At 23.5% G+C, this 16,110-nt stretch overlaps 2 protein-coding genes across 9 annotated transcripts in view; both read right to left on the reverse strand.

Annotated features, from left to right (window-relative positions):
* LOC122510667 (phosphatidylinositol 4-phosphate 5-kinase type-1 alpha) overlaps positions 1 to 7,136 on the reverse strand; it is a 42,143-nt gene extending 35,007 nt beyond the window's left edge. For 2 of the 7 annotated variants that reach the window (XM_043625469.1, XM_043625468.1), the window contains exons 1-7: positions 6,758 to 7,135; positions 4,870 to 4,904; positions 2,494 to 2,622; positions 1,601 to 1,849; positions 1,277 to 1,429; positions 980 to 1,144; positions 641 to 856 (exon numbers count right to left, since the gene is read on the reverse strand). In XM_043625469.1, coding sequence (XP_043481404.1) covers positions 641 to 856; positions 980 to 1,144; positions 1,277 to 1,429; positions 1,601 to 1,849; positions 2,494 to 2,622; positions 4,870 to 4,904; positions 6,758 to 6,869 — 1,059 coding nt within the window. In that variant the 5' untranslated portion in view covers positions 6,870 to 7,135. Of the gene's footprint in view, positions 1 to 640; positions 857 to 979; positions 1,145 to 1,276; positions 1,430 to 1,600; positions 1,850 to 2,493; positions 2,623 to 4,869; positions 4,905 to 6,757 lie in introns of all 7 variants that reach the window. The other 5 variants (XM_043625467.1, XM_043625466.1, XM_043625473.1 and 2 more) reach the window with 3 other exon arrangements.
* On the reverse strand, positions 7,045 to 16,030 carry LOC122510669 (acidic mammalian chitinase-like). 2 transcript variants are annotated; one of them, XM_043625475.1, is made up of 7 exons: positions 15,831 to 16,030; positions 14,143 to 14,434; positions 13,484 to 13,766; positions 10,759 to 11,149; positions 10,334 to 10,626; positions 7,589 to 7,770; positions 7,045 to 7,174 (listed from the first exon to the last, which is right to left on the reverse strand). In XM_043625475.1, exons 2-6 carry the CDS (start codon positions 14,159 to 14,161, stop codon positions 7,626 to 7,628), a joined length of 1,131 nt encoding a protein of 376 aa, XP_043481410.1. In that variant the 5' UTR covers positions 14,162 to 14,434; positions 15,831 to 16,030; the 3' UTR covers positions 7,045 to 7,174; positions 7,589 to 7,625. The 2 variants fall into 2 exon arrangements, with proteins under 2 accessions (XP_043481410.1, XP_043481409.1); XM_043625474.1 differs by lacking the exon at positions 7,045 to 7,174 and having other exon boundaries at positions 7,311 to 7,770.
* Between the last annotated feature and the right edge of the window lie 80 nt (positions 16,031 to 16,110).

Here is a 16,110-nt window from a genome sequence, read left to right on the forward strand (position 1 = left end):
TATTTTAAAAACTTGAAAAAAATAGTTCATAAAATTCATTTATTTTCAAAATTTCTAATTAAAATTATTAAAGAGGCTTCATTGTTTAAAAAAAAATTCAAAGAAATTCTTCAAACAGAAATCAATTAGAACTTTCAAAAATTTTAATAAAATTCTTCGCATTATTTTCCTAAATAATAAAATTCTTCGAAGGAATTCTAATATCATCAAATTTTTTTAAACAATTCTTTGCAACTAAAATTCTTCTCTAAATCGATTATTTTTTAATAATTTTCGAAAAAATTCTGTAAGAATTTTTAAATCCATTTGTTTAGAATTCAATTTTACGAAACTTCATCGATTATTTGGAAATTCTTAAATTTAATGTTGAAAAATAAAAACTTAAAACCATTTTTAAAAAAATTCAATTAAACTTTTTCAACAAAATTAATTCTACACAATTGTTAGTAAAAAGTATGACAAATTGAAATTTTCAAAAATTTGAATTTAAAAGTAAAACTTTTTCAAAATTCAATTATTTCAAAAAATTCGTCCTGTAATTTGAAACCTTTTAAAAATTCAATTATATTTTGAAAAATTGAAATTATTTGTAATTTCTCAAAAATTTACTAAAATATTCTCGTAAAAAAAAATTACTCACGACTTTTTCTCTTGCAGCTTGATCGAGATTATGAATTCCGACTAGAAGTGAATAGTCCATGATTTTGAAACTCTCAAGTACACGACAGTCTCGTTGAATTGTTTTGACTAGAGCACTGTACGTATCGGCCTCTAGAAAAATTCCCTCCGCATGATGTTCCATAAAATCTAAATCCTTATAAGTAGGCGAAGACTTTGCTCTTTCAGATCGCGAGGCCTTTAGAGGGAAAAAAAATTCATTAAAATATACTTTTCCACTAATTTTCATTTAAAATCAAAGTAATAAATACTAATTCTAAATTCAATAAATAATTTAATAATAATCTATTTTAATATTTACTTTTCTCTTGTAAGTTGAGCCTTTTAAGTCATATTTTTGGTGAAGTTTAACGGCTGAGGGCAGAAGATTGTTCATAGCAACGAGTCTTATATTTTTACTGTTGCAACGATAACAATACAATCCAAAAAACTTTGGCAATAACGTCCTTGGATTTTGGTTTAAATTCTGCGAAAGTAAATTTACAAATTAATTCAACCATATAAAAATAAACCCCCAAAAAAATGCCATAAAAAATAATTCAAGTAAAATCATGAAATAATATTTCACTTGAATTTAAATTTAAGTAAAATTATTTACCATGTAATATCCAGGTAACAGAGTTTGCAGAAATTCACCTTCTTTGTGTTGAACAGTCTTGATGATAAATTCATCATCTTCTGTCAAATAAAAAATACTTCCACTGGCTCCAGGATTCGATAATTCACGCAGTGGTGCACTGCACATCGACATCTGTAAATTTTATTTTTCAATTATCATGACAATTACTTATTAATCAAAATTCCCTGAATTTTGTATTTATTGAATTTTTCTTTATTTAAATATTTTTTTAGAAGTAGCGCATAAAGAAAATTTATAAAAATATTTTCTTGCAGTGAGTTTCACAAAAATTGGAAAACTTACCAAAAAATCATCTGGTTGGATGCCAAACAGATCTCTAAAATAACGAAATGCAATAGGTGCGTAATTCTTGAATTTAAATTCCGAGAAGTGATGAGCTGGAGTGTGATTTGAACCTTCGCTAGGAAAATTTGTAGTTTCAACAGTCATAAAATCCTGCATGAGCAAATCGCGTTCAGGTTTACTTGCGAGACCACCGACTGCATGTTGTATACCCAATTGAATAGATCCCATAATTTGTGTACTTTGGATCTGAGAAATTGCAAATTAATAATTAGTAATTAGTAATTAATCAAAAAGAAGAAAAGAGTTTATAAAAATGTAAATATTTGGCAAACAGTTTTCCATTTATTTTCAAAATCGATCAATTTTAGTTGTGAATTGAATTAACAAATAAACTATTTTTTACAATACGGTAAATAAATAGTTAATTATATTTACACGATGAGATCATTATTATTTGTTTCGCATAAATTTTTTTCCCCCAACAATTTACAATTGGGAAAAAAAACAAATTTGACTTAGATTTTTAAATGAATTTCTTCAGCATTTTGTTTCCTAAGCTCATTAAACTTAATCAGATTCATCGAACAGAGGTCCAGTAAAGAATGACCTTAGATTATCAGTAAGAGAAACTTAAACTAACAAAACAAGTTGATATAATGTAAAATCAACTTTTATTTATAGCACCTTCATTATTTGCTGTTAATGTTAACATTATACTTTACAAATATCATTAACTGTTTTAGTTTTTGTACTTGCCGGGGAGAAAATAGAAAAAAAAAATTGTTTTTTTTTCTATTTTGTAAAAAAAACTTTTCTCTTCATTTAGAAAAACTTATCAATTAGAATGTAAATGAAATTTTTTCTCGTATCATTTTTTTTTATCTCCTTACCTTTTTGTATGTAATTTCACCCCCAACTCCCACCCTTCTGTGGCCAATCTTTTTCTCTCGCTCCGATTTATTTCTTGACACTCCAACTGGAGTTTTCGGACCTGCACTGCCATGTTGCACTGTTGAGCTCTATAATAATAATGAAAGATCATGGTGCCATTATGCATTCTTTTTATGCTTTCATTGATGCATCGCAGGGACAATTGCTGCAATATAGAATTGTTAAATTGAAAAGAAAGCAGACAAACTATTTCATACGATTTTATGTCTTTCTTTAATATATTCACTGCGCGAGAAGGGTCAATAATCCTTCAACGATTTTATTAATGGGGTTTGAAAAAGAACTGATTCATTTTACATTATACTGTCAATACTTTTTCTCAATCTTTATCGAAATTTTCATGAAAATCTAAAGAGTTTTGTGACTATTACTATTTATTATTATTCTACTACTTCTTCTGCTGCTATTTCTATTTTCTATTTTTTCTACTATTCATAATTGCTTACATCTTAATTTACTACTAATTTATTATTTTAATCATCGAAATTTATTAATCATTTTTTATATTCTACTTTTTATTCGTTCACTTGGTTTACTTATCGTATGAATTAATTTAATTTGCCTTCTCTCTATTTACTACCTTGATCGCTTAATTAACTTCTCCTTCATTTCGTTTTTAATTTCCGTACGACAAAATCAACGTAAAAATAATAATTAATTTCTATTTATTATTTTTTCCTTATTTATTTGTTTGATAAAAAAAAATTTAATTTACTCCCGAAGCAATAAAATTCCTTTTTTTAGAAAAAAAGGACAGATTTCCTCATTGCTCAACAAATCCACGTGCTTAAAGAATAATTTAATTAAAATTAGATTTCAAAATCTTTTTAATGACAAAAAGTACTTTCATCTATTAAAATACTATCTTCTTCATCAAACAAATTGATAAGTTAATAAAGTAAAGAAAACGCGTAGTAAGTAAATAACATTCCTTTTATAAATCGATTTAATGGAACAACAAAATTTTCTCGAATCTAATATTGTGACCAAAAAAATAATAACAAAAGAAATTTATAAATATTGTCACTTTTTTTGTTTTTATCTTTTTAATTTTCTAAATATTAATCGAGAAAATTAATTATAAATACAGTAAATAAAAATAATTTACGAAAATTTATGTTTAAAATCTCTGCAAATTCGAGAACAATTGTTTGAACAAGTACTTTAAAGATTATGCATTCTTATAACGGGAATTACGATATTACACTTCAGAGACTTAAACGTCGAAGACTGAATTCGAATTTTCTTGAAATATTAATAATTTACTCGAAAATAAATTATTAATTTAAATTGAATTAAATTAAATTAAATTATAATAGAAATTTGAGTTTTTATGTTGTTTTTCTCTTTTTATTTTTATTTCATTAATTTATTATTTTCGGTTTATTAATTTTATTTTCCCTTTTTAAATTTTATTTCCCCTTTTCGATTTTATTTTCCTTTTTCCCTTTTTAATTCGATTTCATTTTCCTCTCCTTTTCATTATTCTGCCCCGAATAACAATTTCAATTATATTTATTTTCCACTAAAATTTATTCTAGAAAAGAAATAATTTTACAATAATGAGAAACAATATTATTTGAAACGAAATAAAAAAAAATTGGTTTACATCAATTCCCCTGGGCTACATAAAACAAGTTTGAATTTTCCCTACTTTAATTAATTATCGATTTTCATTACATAAACACGGACGAATAGATTTTGGTGTTTTATTAAAAGAACTCTAATCCAACATGTAAATTTTGTGTCTCTATAAAATAGAAATTGACTATAAAATGAAGAAGAGAAGAGGAAAAAAAATTTAAAAGGAGACAATATCTTTGAAAAACAGGAAGGAAATTTTTTTCCTATCGTGAGTCAGAGAATGTGCATTGAACAAGATATATGTATATATATGAGAATATAGTATAGAAAGTAGCACAAGGAGCCTTGAAAAGTGACAATGGCCTAAGACTGTGTGTACTTCTAATATCTATTCATGGACCTTTAAAGTCTAATGTAGACCAATTCCCCAAAAAATTTAGGGACATCGATTTTTTTTCCTTCTAATATAAAATTTATATGCGACTATTTTTTTTTCTCGAATCTACCAGAGTCAGTGAAACGGAAACTAACGGATTTCCATATGATTAAAAAAAATTAACTGTATCGCTGATTTTATCAATTATTTCAATAATGAAAAATTTATCGAAGAAAAAAAATTGGTTTTTGTCGAAAAAAATCGAAATGAAGGAGAATTTCTATCAATTGCAGCAAAGTTCGGCGATTTTATTGCAATTATGTACTTGAAGCTTTAAATTATAATTTATACTCACGTCAAAGGCTGAAACTTTTTCACCCACTGATTTATCTGCAAAAAGAGAAAAATTTTAGTAACAATTTCTGGAATATTCGAAAAATTCTGTCAGATTCGGGCCACTTTTTGTTTTATATTTCAATTTCCGAATCTGACTAGTAAATACTTAGAGACTAATAATTATATTTTAGTAATTATTTCAAAACTAATGAATATTTTGACAAATATTTAAAAACTAGTAAATATTTTGATAAAGATTATTAAAAACTAGTAAAAATGCAGAAACTAATAAATATTTAAAAACGAATAAATATTTAGAAACTAATAAATATTTTTGCCAAGATTTTAAAAACCAGTAGGTAAATATTTTGATAAATATTTAAAAATAAATAAATTTTTTTGACAAGTATTTAAAAACTAGTAAGTATTTTGATAAATATTTAAAAACTAATAAATATTTGGAAACTAATGAATATTTTTTAACAAATATTTAAAACCTAAATAAACATTTTTTAATAAATATTTGTCGCAATAATATTATTTAAAAATATAATTCTTATTAAATTTATTAATTTAATAAGAATTTAATACATAATTTAATAAAAAAAATTATTAATTTATATTCACTAAAAAAAAAAAATAAAAACACATTTTTTTTGAACTGGCAACACAATTTTACAATTTAATTAAAAATTTAATCAAACACTACACACTCAATAGACTACATTTCAAAAAGTTGAAAAAATAATTTAATACGTGTGAATAATTTTGAAAACAAAAAATAAGAGATTCTAATGTTTTCATAAAGCAGTAAATTTAAACAAGACGATTTAAAAAATGATGCACTCTACTCTATTAAATATTACAATTGAATAGACTTAGTCATTGTTCACTATAATTGTACTACACCATTCTTGAAAACTAATGACTCCGAATAATTGAAAACAATAAATAACTGAAACGTAACTAATAACAATTAAATTATTCATCAAAGGAAACAAAATTTCAATATTCATTTTTATGAGCAGATTTATTTTTTGTTAAAAAAAAAAAAAAATAAAAACTCAATTGAATTCTGTCACTTATAGAGATAATATCTATTGGAAATTAAAATAACAACTTTATGTATAAATAGAGATTTTTGACATTTAAAAATTAAGTATTTTCTCTCGACTTTTAAAAGTGTGAAAACAAACTTTGTTTTTGTTTAGAGAACGGCCACAGTTTACTTGGCGTAAAATTATTGATCTAATCTATTTTAACTTCTATAAAATGTTAACTTTACACGTGGGGACTTAAAATAGAAACAATTCATCTTTTGTCCGAATAGTTTTGTATATATAGAAAACAGGGAAAAACTTTTTCAAAAGGTTAAATTGTCGACAATATATTATTTTTTAAATTATTCAATTTGCAAAAAAAATGTAGTCAGACACTATTTAACTTTGAAAAAAACGAAATTAAAATAAAGTATTATAATTCTTAACAGTAATTTTCTTCTTTTTTTATTTTCCAAAGACAGTAATTTTCGTGAAAAAAACATGAATCATTAATGCTTGAATGCGGTAGAGATGAAGGATTAATCATCCGGATCAAAGTCTAGGGGTTTCTTCTTCAAAAAAAAGAGAGAAAAAAAATTGTGTAAAAGACGGTCAATATGATAATGACAGATGATGTCAATCAGCTGTTACGAATGACTACGTCACTATTGGAATTCCTTAATATTAATCAAGAGGTAGCCTTGACAATTGAATTAATTAATTTTATAGGACAATGTAACTTGTGTGATATGATTACACGGATAACAGTTTAAATCCTTTTAAACCCTTTAAACAATTAATAACCAAAATGAAGGTTATGTTAAGTAGATTTTAAACATTAAATGAAAAAAAAACAATTTAACTCACTGTCTTCCTCCACGGAATCTTGCGGTCGTAGATGGTCTTCACCACCCTGGGCTGGGCCTGTGAAACTTGTCTCGACCACTTCGATCACGTCTACATTGTCGCCCGAAGCCATTTTGCATCGATAAAGCGAAACTTGAACTCTCGCACTTTTAAACGACAATAATCCCCCGGTCGTTTACGATGTTCGCATTTCTCGTCCAAGAGATTCGCATGATTTTTTTCTAATTAATGAGGTTTCAGTGTGCCCCATCGATGTGCCACCTGAATTCCTCGTACATTTTCTTTTACACTCGCGAACTTCAAAATATGTCAAGCTTCGTCTTCGGCCCCTAATTCCTGGGCGCAGAAAACGAGAGAGACGAGAACTCCCCCCGTCTATTGACCGGACGCCATATTGTCAAAAAGTTGATCTGACATCTGTTGGACAAATTTGAAAATAGAATTACAGTTACATGCACTTCCGGTATGCGTGGGTGGTTTTATTTTTAAATATAGAATAATAATTCTTTTATCAAAAGAAAAACAGAAAATACGAAAAAGAACAAATTTGAAAATAAATTCGAATTAAAAAACAATACTTTTATCGTTTTATTTCAATTAGAACGAAACGGATTTTCCATTTCCGCTTTTCTTTGCGGCAATTTTGAATTTTCAACATTTTGTTAATAAATAATAATGGGTAAAAATATTTAATTTTTAAAGGAAAAATATAGTATTTGATAAGTTTAGTATAATTTTTTTTTATTTCTTGCCCTAGATGCAAAAATATTATTGACTAAATTCTATTCATTAGAAAATAGATAATGGAAATGAGAAAAATAAGTAAATTACGAAAATTAAGTAGTTTTCTTCTCCTAATATTGCAGAATTAATTGCGTAATGATTTATTTAAAGAATTAAGAAGAGGATATTTATCTCCACAAATTCCTTTGAAGTCATCAGTCTCAATGCTCCAGATCATTGTTCCTCCTAAACCCATTTTTTTTGCATACTCAGCCTTTTCTGTTAGAGAACTTCAAAAAATATACATTTTTTAAAATTATGAAACAATTATTATTGCGACTTAAGTATAAATTTTTTTTTTCGTATTAAAAATTGGTTTTAATTTACTAATTATCGTATTGTAATTTACCACTAACTTGGAAAGAAACTTTACTTTTTGTTTATTTGTAACGAGGACTGAAGAAATGTCTATAAGCAAATTTTGGTTGCCACAAATTGAGGAAATCAGGGAAAAGTCAGGGATTTTTATTAAAAGTAGTGAAAAAAATTAAATATTTAGAATTCATATAAGAAAATTCTGAATTTTTGTGTCTTTTTGGTTTGAATCATAAACCAGGAAATTACCACGAATTTTAATACAAAACTTTCAATTTTTTCTATTTCTGACAATAATTTCTATTTAAATAACTTAATTCTTAAAGGAAAATCAAAAAATTATTGCTTATTAGTTAAAAATACTAAAAAAAGAATTGTTTTTTGGAGTTAAGTTACAAATTATTGCCGAAATTTAATTATTTTCAAAAGTAATAAAATTCTTCGAAAAAATTCAACTATGTTCAGAAATATTTAAAAATTCTTGTCAAAATTTCAATTATCTATAAAAAAAATAAAATTCTTCGAAATTAAATTATTTTCAAACATTTTCATAAAATTTTAGGTAAAATGTCAATTATTTTAAAAATTAGTAAAATTCTTCGCAAAAATTCAATTATCTTCAAAAATTTTAATAAAATTCTTGGCAAAATTTCAATTATTTTCAAAAATAATAAAATTCTTCTCAAAAATTCAATTACAATGTTCAAAAATTTTTTTAAATTATCGTCAAAATTTCAATTATTTTCAAAAATAGTAAAATTCTTTGCAAAAATTGGAAAAAATTCTAGTCAAAATTTCAATTATCTTTAAAAAAAATAAAATTCTTCGAAATTCAAATATTTTCAAACATTTTACATAATAAAAGTTTGGGCAAGATTTCAATTATTTTGAAAAATAATAAAATTCTTGTCAAAAATTCAATTATGTTAAAAAAATTTTTAAAAATTCTCTTCAAAATTTTAATTTTCTTTATAAAAATAATAGAATTCTTCTTCAAAATTCAATTATTTTCAAAAATTTTAATAAAATTCTTCGCAGAAATTCAATTATATGTTCAAAAATTGAAAAAAATTCTGGTCAAAATTTCAATTATCTTTAAAAAAAATAAAATTCTTCGAAATTAAAATATTTTCAAACATTTTAATAAAATTCTGGGTAAAATGTCAATTATTTTAAAAATTAGTAAAATTCTTAGCAAAAATTCAATTATGTTCAAAAATGGAAAAAAAAATTCTCGTCAAAATTTCAATTATCTTTATAAATAATAAAATTCTTCTTCGAAATTCAATTATTTCAAAAAATTTTAATAAAATTCTTGTCGTAATTTCAATTATTTTAAAAAATAGGAAATTTTATAGCAAACATTTAATTACTTTCATAAATAATAAAAATTACACAAGAATTCAATTATTTACGAATTTTTTTCATAAATTTATTTGCAATAATTCAATTATTCTCAAGAATAATAAAATAACTCGAATGGATTCGATTATTTTCATAAATAATTAAATTGCTCTAAAGAATTCAATTACATCAAAAATTTTTTGTTTAAATTTCTTTAAACATTCAATTATTTCAAATGTATTCAGGATAATAACTGGATTAATTATTTTCAAAAATAATAACAATTGCACAGGAATTCAATTATTTTCATTTTAATCAAAGTCCTCGAAAAATGTAAATATTCTTAAAAATTTTATTAAAATTCGTCGAAAAAATTCAATTATTCAAAAATTTGTTGATAAAGTTCTTTGTGAAAATTCAATTATTTATTTTTGTATTTAAATAATTGAATTCTCCTAGAATTTTCTAATGAAAATTGATTTAAAAATTAATTTTACTTAAAATTTCAGATAATTGACTATTAAAACCATTATAACGTAAATTTTTAGAAATAATTGAATTTTGAAAAGGTTTCAAATCAAAATCTTTGCAAATTTGAATTTTTCATATTTTGAATTAATAATTGTGTAGGAATTAATTTTTTTGAAAAAGTTTATTTGAATTTTTTTTAAAATTATTTCAAATTTTTATTTTCTAAAATATAAAATTCAAGAATTTTCGAATAATTGATGAAATTTCGTAAAAATGAATTGAAAACAAATAGATTTGAAAATTCTTAAAGAACTTTTTCAAAAATTACTAAAAATAATTGATTTAAAGAAGAATTTTTGTTAAAAATTCTAGAAAATAAGAATTGAATCGGAAATGATGAAAATAACTTTGAAGAAGTTTCAGTAACAATATTCTTAATAGAAAATAATGATTTTATCACTCGGTTCTTTTTAATTATTATAAAACATGAAGAAATCGATCATTCCGAGTCGAAGACTCGGATATTATTAAATAATATTCTTATAAGGGGAAATTTTGGGAAGAACAAAATTAAATTTTTGTGGCAACCCTGTATTGCTTTGTAAAAATAATTTAAATGAATAAAAAAATGAACTATTGATTTATAATTATACAATTTCTTACTTGCAATTATCGTATCCAATCCATTGATTATCGAGATAAGCGTAAGGGACTTTTTGCTCCTGGCTAAATCCAAGTTTCCATGTTTTTTGCTTTTGCATCTCTCCAATTTCATTGAATCCCAAAATTCCAGCTTCTCTCGTATAAGGACCAGCTGTTCCCGGTCCAGTAAATGAATCGCCAATTTCATGATTCGCTGGATTTTCCAATGTGAACGATCTCCCGTAGAAACCTGTTCCTAGAATTAATTTTTCGGCAGGTGCCCCTTGAGACAACCAGTATTTAACCGCTGAATCCTGTAAATATCAAAAATAATTTATCTAAATTTTGAAGAAAAATAAATTTATAAATTTAATATTTAATAATTTAGTATTTTCGTAATTTTCTTCGCTTTCTTCACGACGAATCGTAAATAATTTCCTACTCACAATATTCATTTTTCTCTTCTCTCCAGTTTCACTGGAAGAAGCATAAAGTGGCGCGTGATGTCCAATTTTATGATCGGAATCGAATGATCCATGAAAATCGTAAGTCATTAGATTGATAAAATCGACGTATTTCGACAAATTTTGAATATCGTATGAAATACTTGCTGTCATCTCGGCCGCACCGACAGCAATACTCAGAATTAAATTCTCCTGATCGAATCTCTTCTTCATCTCCTTTAAAACTAAAACTAAATTTGCCACATCCTCCGGATGACCTCCTCGTTTTGCCGGATACTCCCAATCGAGATCGAATCCATCGAATTTGTATTTCTTGACAAACTGCACGACATTCTCGACGAATTTCGATCGAATTGCCGGATCGCTCATTACTCTAGTTTTTGAATATTATAAACTAAAGGTAATTACAAAATTATAATTGTAAAATGTAAATTTTTATATAAAATTATTTATAATAGCAAATGATACGCGCGGAACGCTGTATTCCATTTATTATTAGTTTGTAAACTAAAAAATGTTATATTTTCAAGAACTTTTATATAATTTGAATTATTTTAAACAATTTTGATGAAATTCTTCGCAAGAATTAAAATATTCTAATAAATAATAAAATCCTTCAAAGGAATTTAATTATTTTCATAAATAATTAAATTTTTCGGAGGATTTCAATTATTATCAAAACAATTTTAATAAAATTTCTCTAACAGGTTCAATTATTTTTAAAAATTATGATAAAATTCTTCTAAACAATTCAATTGTTCTCAAAAGATTTTAATAAAATTCTTTGTCAATTTCAATTATTTCAAAAATTTTCAGTAAAAATTATTTTAAAAAAGTCCATTATTTTAAAGAATTTTAATAAAAATCTTGCCAAGAAAATAAATTATTTTCAATACAATTTTAATTACAATTTCTAAAAAGAAATCAATTAATTGCAAAAAATTTCTGCGAAACAATTCAATTATTTTTATAAATTAAAAAATTCTTCGAAACTATTCAATTATTTTTATAAATAAGAAAATTCTTCTAAAGAATTAAAATATTTTTATAAATAATAAAATCCTTCAAAGGAATTTAATTATTTTCAATACAATTTTAATAACATTTCTAGGAAAAAATTTAATTTCAAGATAATTTTAATAAAATTTCTCTAACAGGTTCAATTATTTTAAAAAATTGTGATATAATTTTTCTAAACAATTCAATTGTTCTCAAAGGTTTTTAATAAATTTTTTTTTTGTAAATTTCAATTATTTTCAAAATTTTCAATTAAAATTATTTAAAAAAATTACAATATTTTTACGAAATTCAATTAAATGTAAAAAAAATGTAATTATTTACAAAAACGATGATAAAATTGTTTAAAAGAATTCAATTTTCTATGAATAATTTTAATATAATTTAATAGGAAAATTGTTAATTAAAATTAATAATAAACACGATTATTTTAAAAACTTGAAAGGAATTCTTTATAAAATTCAATTATTTTCAAAATTTTCAGTTAAAATTATTAAAAAAAAGTTAATTATTTCAAAGAATTTTAATATAAATCTTCCCAAGAAAATAAATTATTTTCAATACAATTTTAATTACAGTTTCTCAAATGAAATCAATTATTTGCAAAAATGTTAAAAAAATTCTTGAAATTAATTCAATTATATTCAATTTTTTTTAAAAATACTTTACATGAATTCAATTATTTTCAGTACATCGAAAATTTCATTATTTATGAAAATAATTGAATTCTTGAATAGAATTTTATTAAAACTTTTTAAAATAATTGAATCCATGCCAAAACAAAATTATTTCTGATAAGAATTTTATTATTTATATATAAAAATAACTGAATTTTTTTACGAAGATTTTTATTATTTATAAATTGACTTTTTGCAAAGAATTTTATTACAATTATATTGAAAATAATTTAATTCTTCATAAAATTCAATTACTTGAAAAATTTTCAGTAAAAATTATTAAAAAAAACTCCACTATTTTCAAGAATATTGAAATAAATTCTTAAAAAATAGAAACAATTCAATTATTTTAAAGAATTTTTATAAAAATCTTGCCAAGAATTAAATTATTTTCAATACAATTTTAAATATATTTTTTTCTGAAAGAATTCAATTATGGAAAAAATTTTGATAAAATTCTTGAAATGAATTCAATTATGTTTACATTTTTTTTTATAAATACTTAACAAGAATTGTAAACATTTAAAAAGAAAAATTATAACTAAAAAGTTAGGGAAAAAAAGCAAACAGCAACTAATTTCAAACTGCGAACAGATTACCGGAATACAACGATTATTAATATAGATTTTTATATAAAATTATTTATAATCTCTACACTGAAAAAAAGTATTTGATTCAAATAACCGATTAATTGACTATTATCAATTAAATATTTAATTGAATCAAATAATATTTATTAGAGTCAATTAAATGGTATTTGCTTCAAATACTGAAATCATTGGTTCAAATACCATTTAATTGAGTCCAATATATATTATTTGATTCAAATAAATATTTAATTGATAATAGTCAATTAATCAGTTATTTGAATCAAATAAATTTTTTTTCAGTGCATATAAAATTATGTATAATTTCTATATAAAATTATTTATAATTTTTATATAAAATTCAAATTAGAATTCGAATTAATAAACAATTAGGGAATAAATTCGTATAGTGAGGATTTTACGGACCTGGAATACTTGCTGGATCCTTCGTTCCAACCGCCCATGCTAATCATTATTTTTGTCGATGGACTTTTTTCACGAAGTGCATTAAATCTGCCGTATCCGTCTTTTCCTCCATTGTCCGGCAAATCCTGCCAAGGATCCAAAACTTTAACGGTACCATCCTCATTGAGTCCAGCAAAGGCGTAAATTAAATGTGTACAAAGTGAAGGGTCAATGTAGGAAATATCGAAGTGACCATTTCCAGGACGATAGACTGACCAACTGCCAAAGTAACACACGATTTTTTCTGAAAAATTGCAATTTTTATTTAGAATACCTATAAAAGTAGTTATAGAATATAATTTAAATAATGAGATTGTTTAAAGTAAATAATTTGAATAAATAAAAAAATACGACAAAATAGAGAAGGTAACAAAAAATATTGGTAATAAAATAAGGAGAATAAAGTAAATATTGTAGGTAACAAAATAAAGAAAAAAAATTTATTTATTTATTTACATTTATTTATATAGATATAGGTAATAAAGTAAAGAAAATAAAACAAAATAAATACAATAAAATATAACAAAAAAAAAATAAAAAGGAAAACATTTTTCCTTATTTTTCGCAAAACAAATACTTACTTTAAAATGCGAAAATTTATTTCACTCTTATATACTTACTATTATTGTTAGTAAACATAATATTTTTTTTTCAGTGAATTTTAGCCTTCAGTAGTTGAAACATTCACTTCAGAGTGATATATTGCAGTTAATTTGTAACAATTTGAAAAGATTGTACAAGAATCTCTTAAAGCTTTTGTATTAAAATGAACCACTTAAAGATTGTGATCGTAAGAGAAAAAAATTATTCCACGATGAGTCAGAATGAGCCCGAAGTGACCCCAGCAACATCTTCGGCGCTATATCTATAGAGAATATTGAGAAACTTTTATTGGTTCTCCACGCCGCCAAACTGGAAAATAAACAAAAAAAAATTTTGAGATAAAAATGCGTCTACTTTTACCATTAAATAGAATTATATTCATTTTTCTATTTTCTTGTTTAAAAAAAATATAATAAATACCTAGATTTTAGTTTTTTTAAACAATTACTGCTAAAACAATTATTGCTATCGTAAAAAAATAAAAAATTCTTAATAACAAATGAAAATCGAAAAATTTGATCTTCATTTATCGAAATTATTATTTTTGTCCATTTTTAGTTGATTTGCAGTTTCGATTTCTTGTCATTAAAATTCAAAATTAAAGCAAAATTTCAAAAAATATAATTTCGGTTAGAAAACAAGGTGCAATATTTAGTGACATAAAAAATGTTCATAGAAAGGAGGAAAATGTCAATATCTCTTAAATTCACTTCTATTTGGCAAAATGGTTTTCTTTCCCAGTAAAAATAGGTAAAAAAAGATCAAAATTTTCTTTATAAAATCATTTTCGAATAAATGTTTCAGAATTGATATTTGAATAAATAAATATTTTATTTCATATTTTATTTAAGATTGTCATGTTTAATTTTGGACGAAAAGTGACTGAGGGACAAAAATTACTTCTCAAGAAGTCAATAGTTCTAATAATGATTGGAACTATTGCCTGGAATCTTTTCACTGGTTATTCACATTTTTACAATGAGGTAAATTAATAGAAAATAATTTTTTATCCGCAGAGAAATCTAAAAAAGAATTTATTTCTTTCTTTCAATAGAAACGAATTTTTTTGCCAAATACAAATATTTCCAAAAATTACTGACTTAAAAAGAAAAAACAAAATTAAACAATTAGAATCATTATGATTTTTAATACAAGACGTAATATTACAATAAAAATTTGAATTTGAAAAAGAAATAAATAAATTTCGTTCATTTGAACATTCAGAACTTTAGGGATATAATTTTTCTTTTTTGTTATAAATATTGAAATAGAGAGAAACTATTAAAATTAGAACTATTTAAATTAAATACTACAAAATTTATAATATTGAATTTAAGGTTGTTCGATATTCAAAATTACTGGCTTTTCAAAAAGCAATGGACGAAAATAATAACATGGAAGACAAAATTGAAACTTTGAATAAACAAGAAAAGTATTCTCCACATTCTAAGAGAAAATAAATTTACATTTCGATGGAATAAATGGAATAAATTAAAAATGCTAAAAATCAGTATGAAAAAGAATAAAATACTAAAAAATGATTAAAATACTATTCTATAAAATTAGAGGTTATGTTGTGAAGAAAGAATATATAGCTTGGAATTCTTTAGTAAATATATTATATTTGAATTAAAGAAATAAAATATATCCCTTTAAAAAGATACAATTTTTGCATCTACTTATTTATTTATAGTTTTCATATTACCGTTATTTAATTTTTCATGCAATTATCCAAATCCAGGTCCAGTGTTCTCTGAATACTCCTGTCTGAAGAAACTGATGTGGTTTTATTTGTATAATTTTTATTCCCATTGTTTCGAATTAATTTCTTAATTGATCTTCCGTCGTAATTCAATTACAAGTTTCACTATTAATTACAATTAAATCTTTTTTTAAGTATAAACAAAACAAACTTTTCTCTGAATTTTTTATGTAAATACTTAATTAACGGTTTTTTTAATAGTTTTTTAAAACTGAGCAGGGAT

Source organism: Leptopilina heterotoma, unplaced genomic scaffold (assembly GCF_015476425.1).
Source record: "Leptopilina heterotoma isolate Lh14 unplaced genomic scaffold, ASM1547642v1 Lhet_73, whole genome shotgun sequence".
Lineage (NCBI taxonomy): Eukaryota > Metazoa > Arthropoda > Insecta > Hymenoptera > Figitidae > Leptopilina > Leptopilina heterotoma.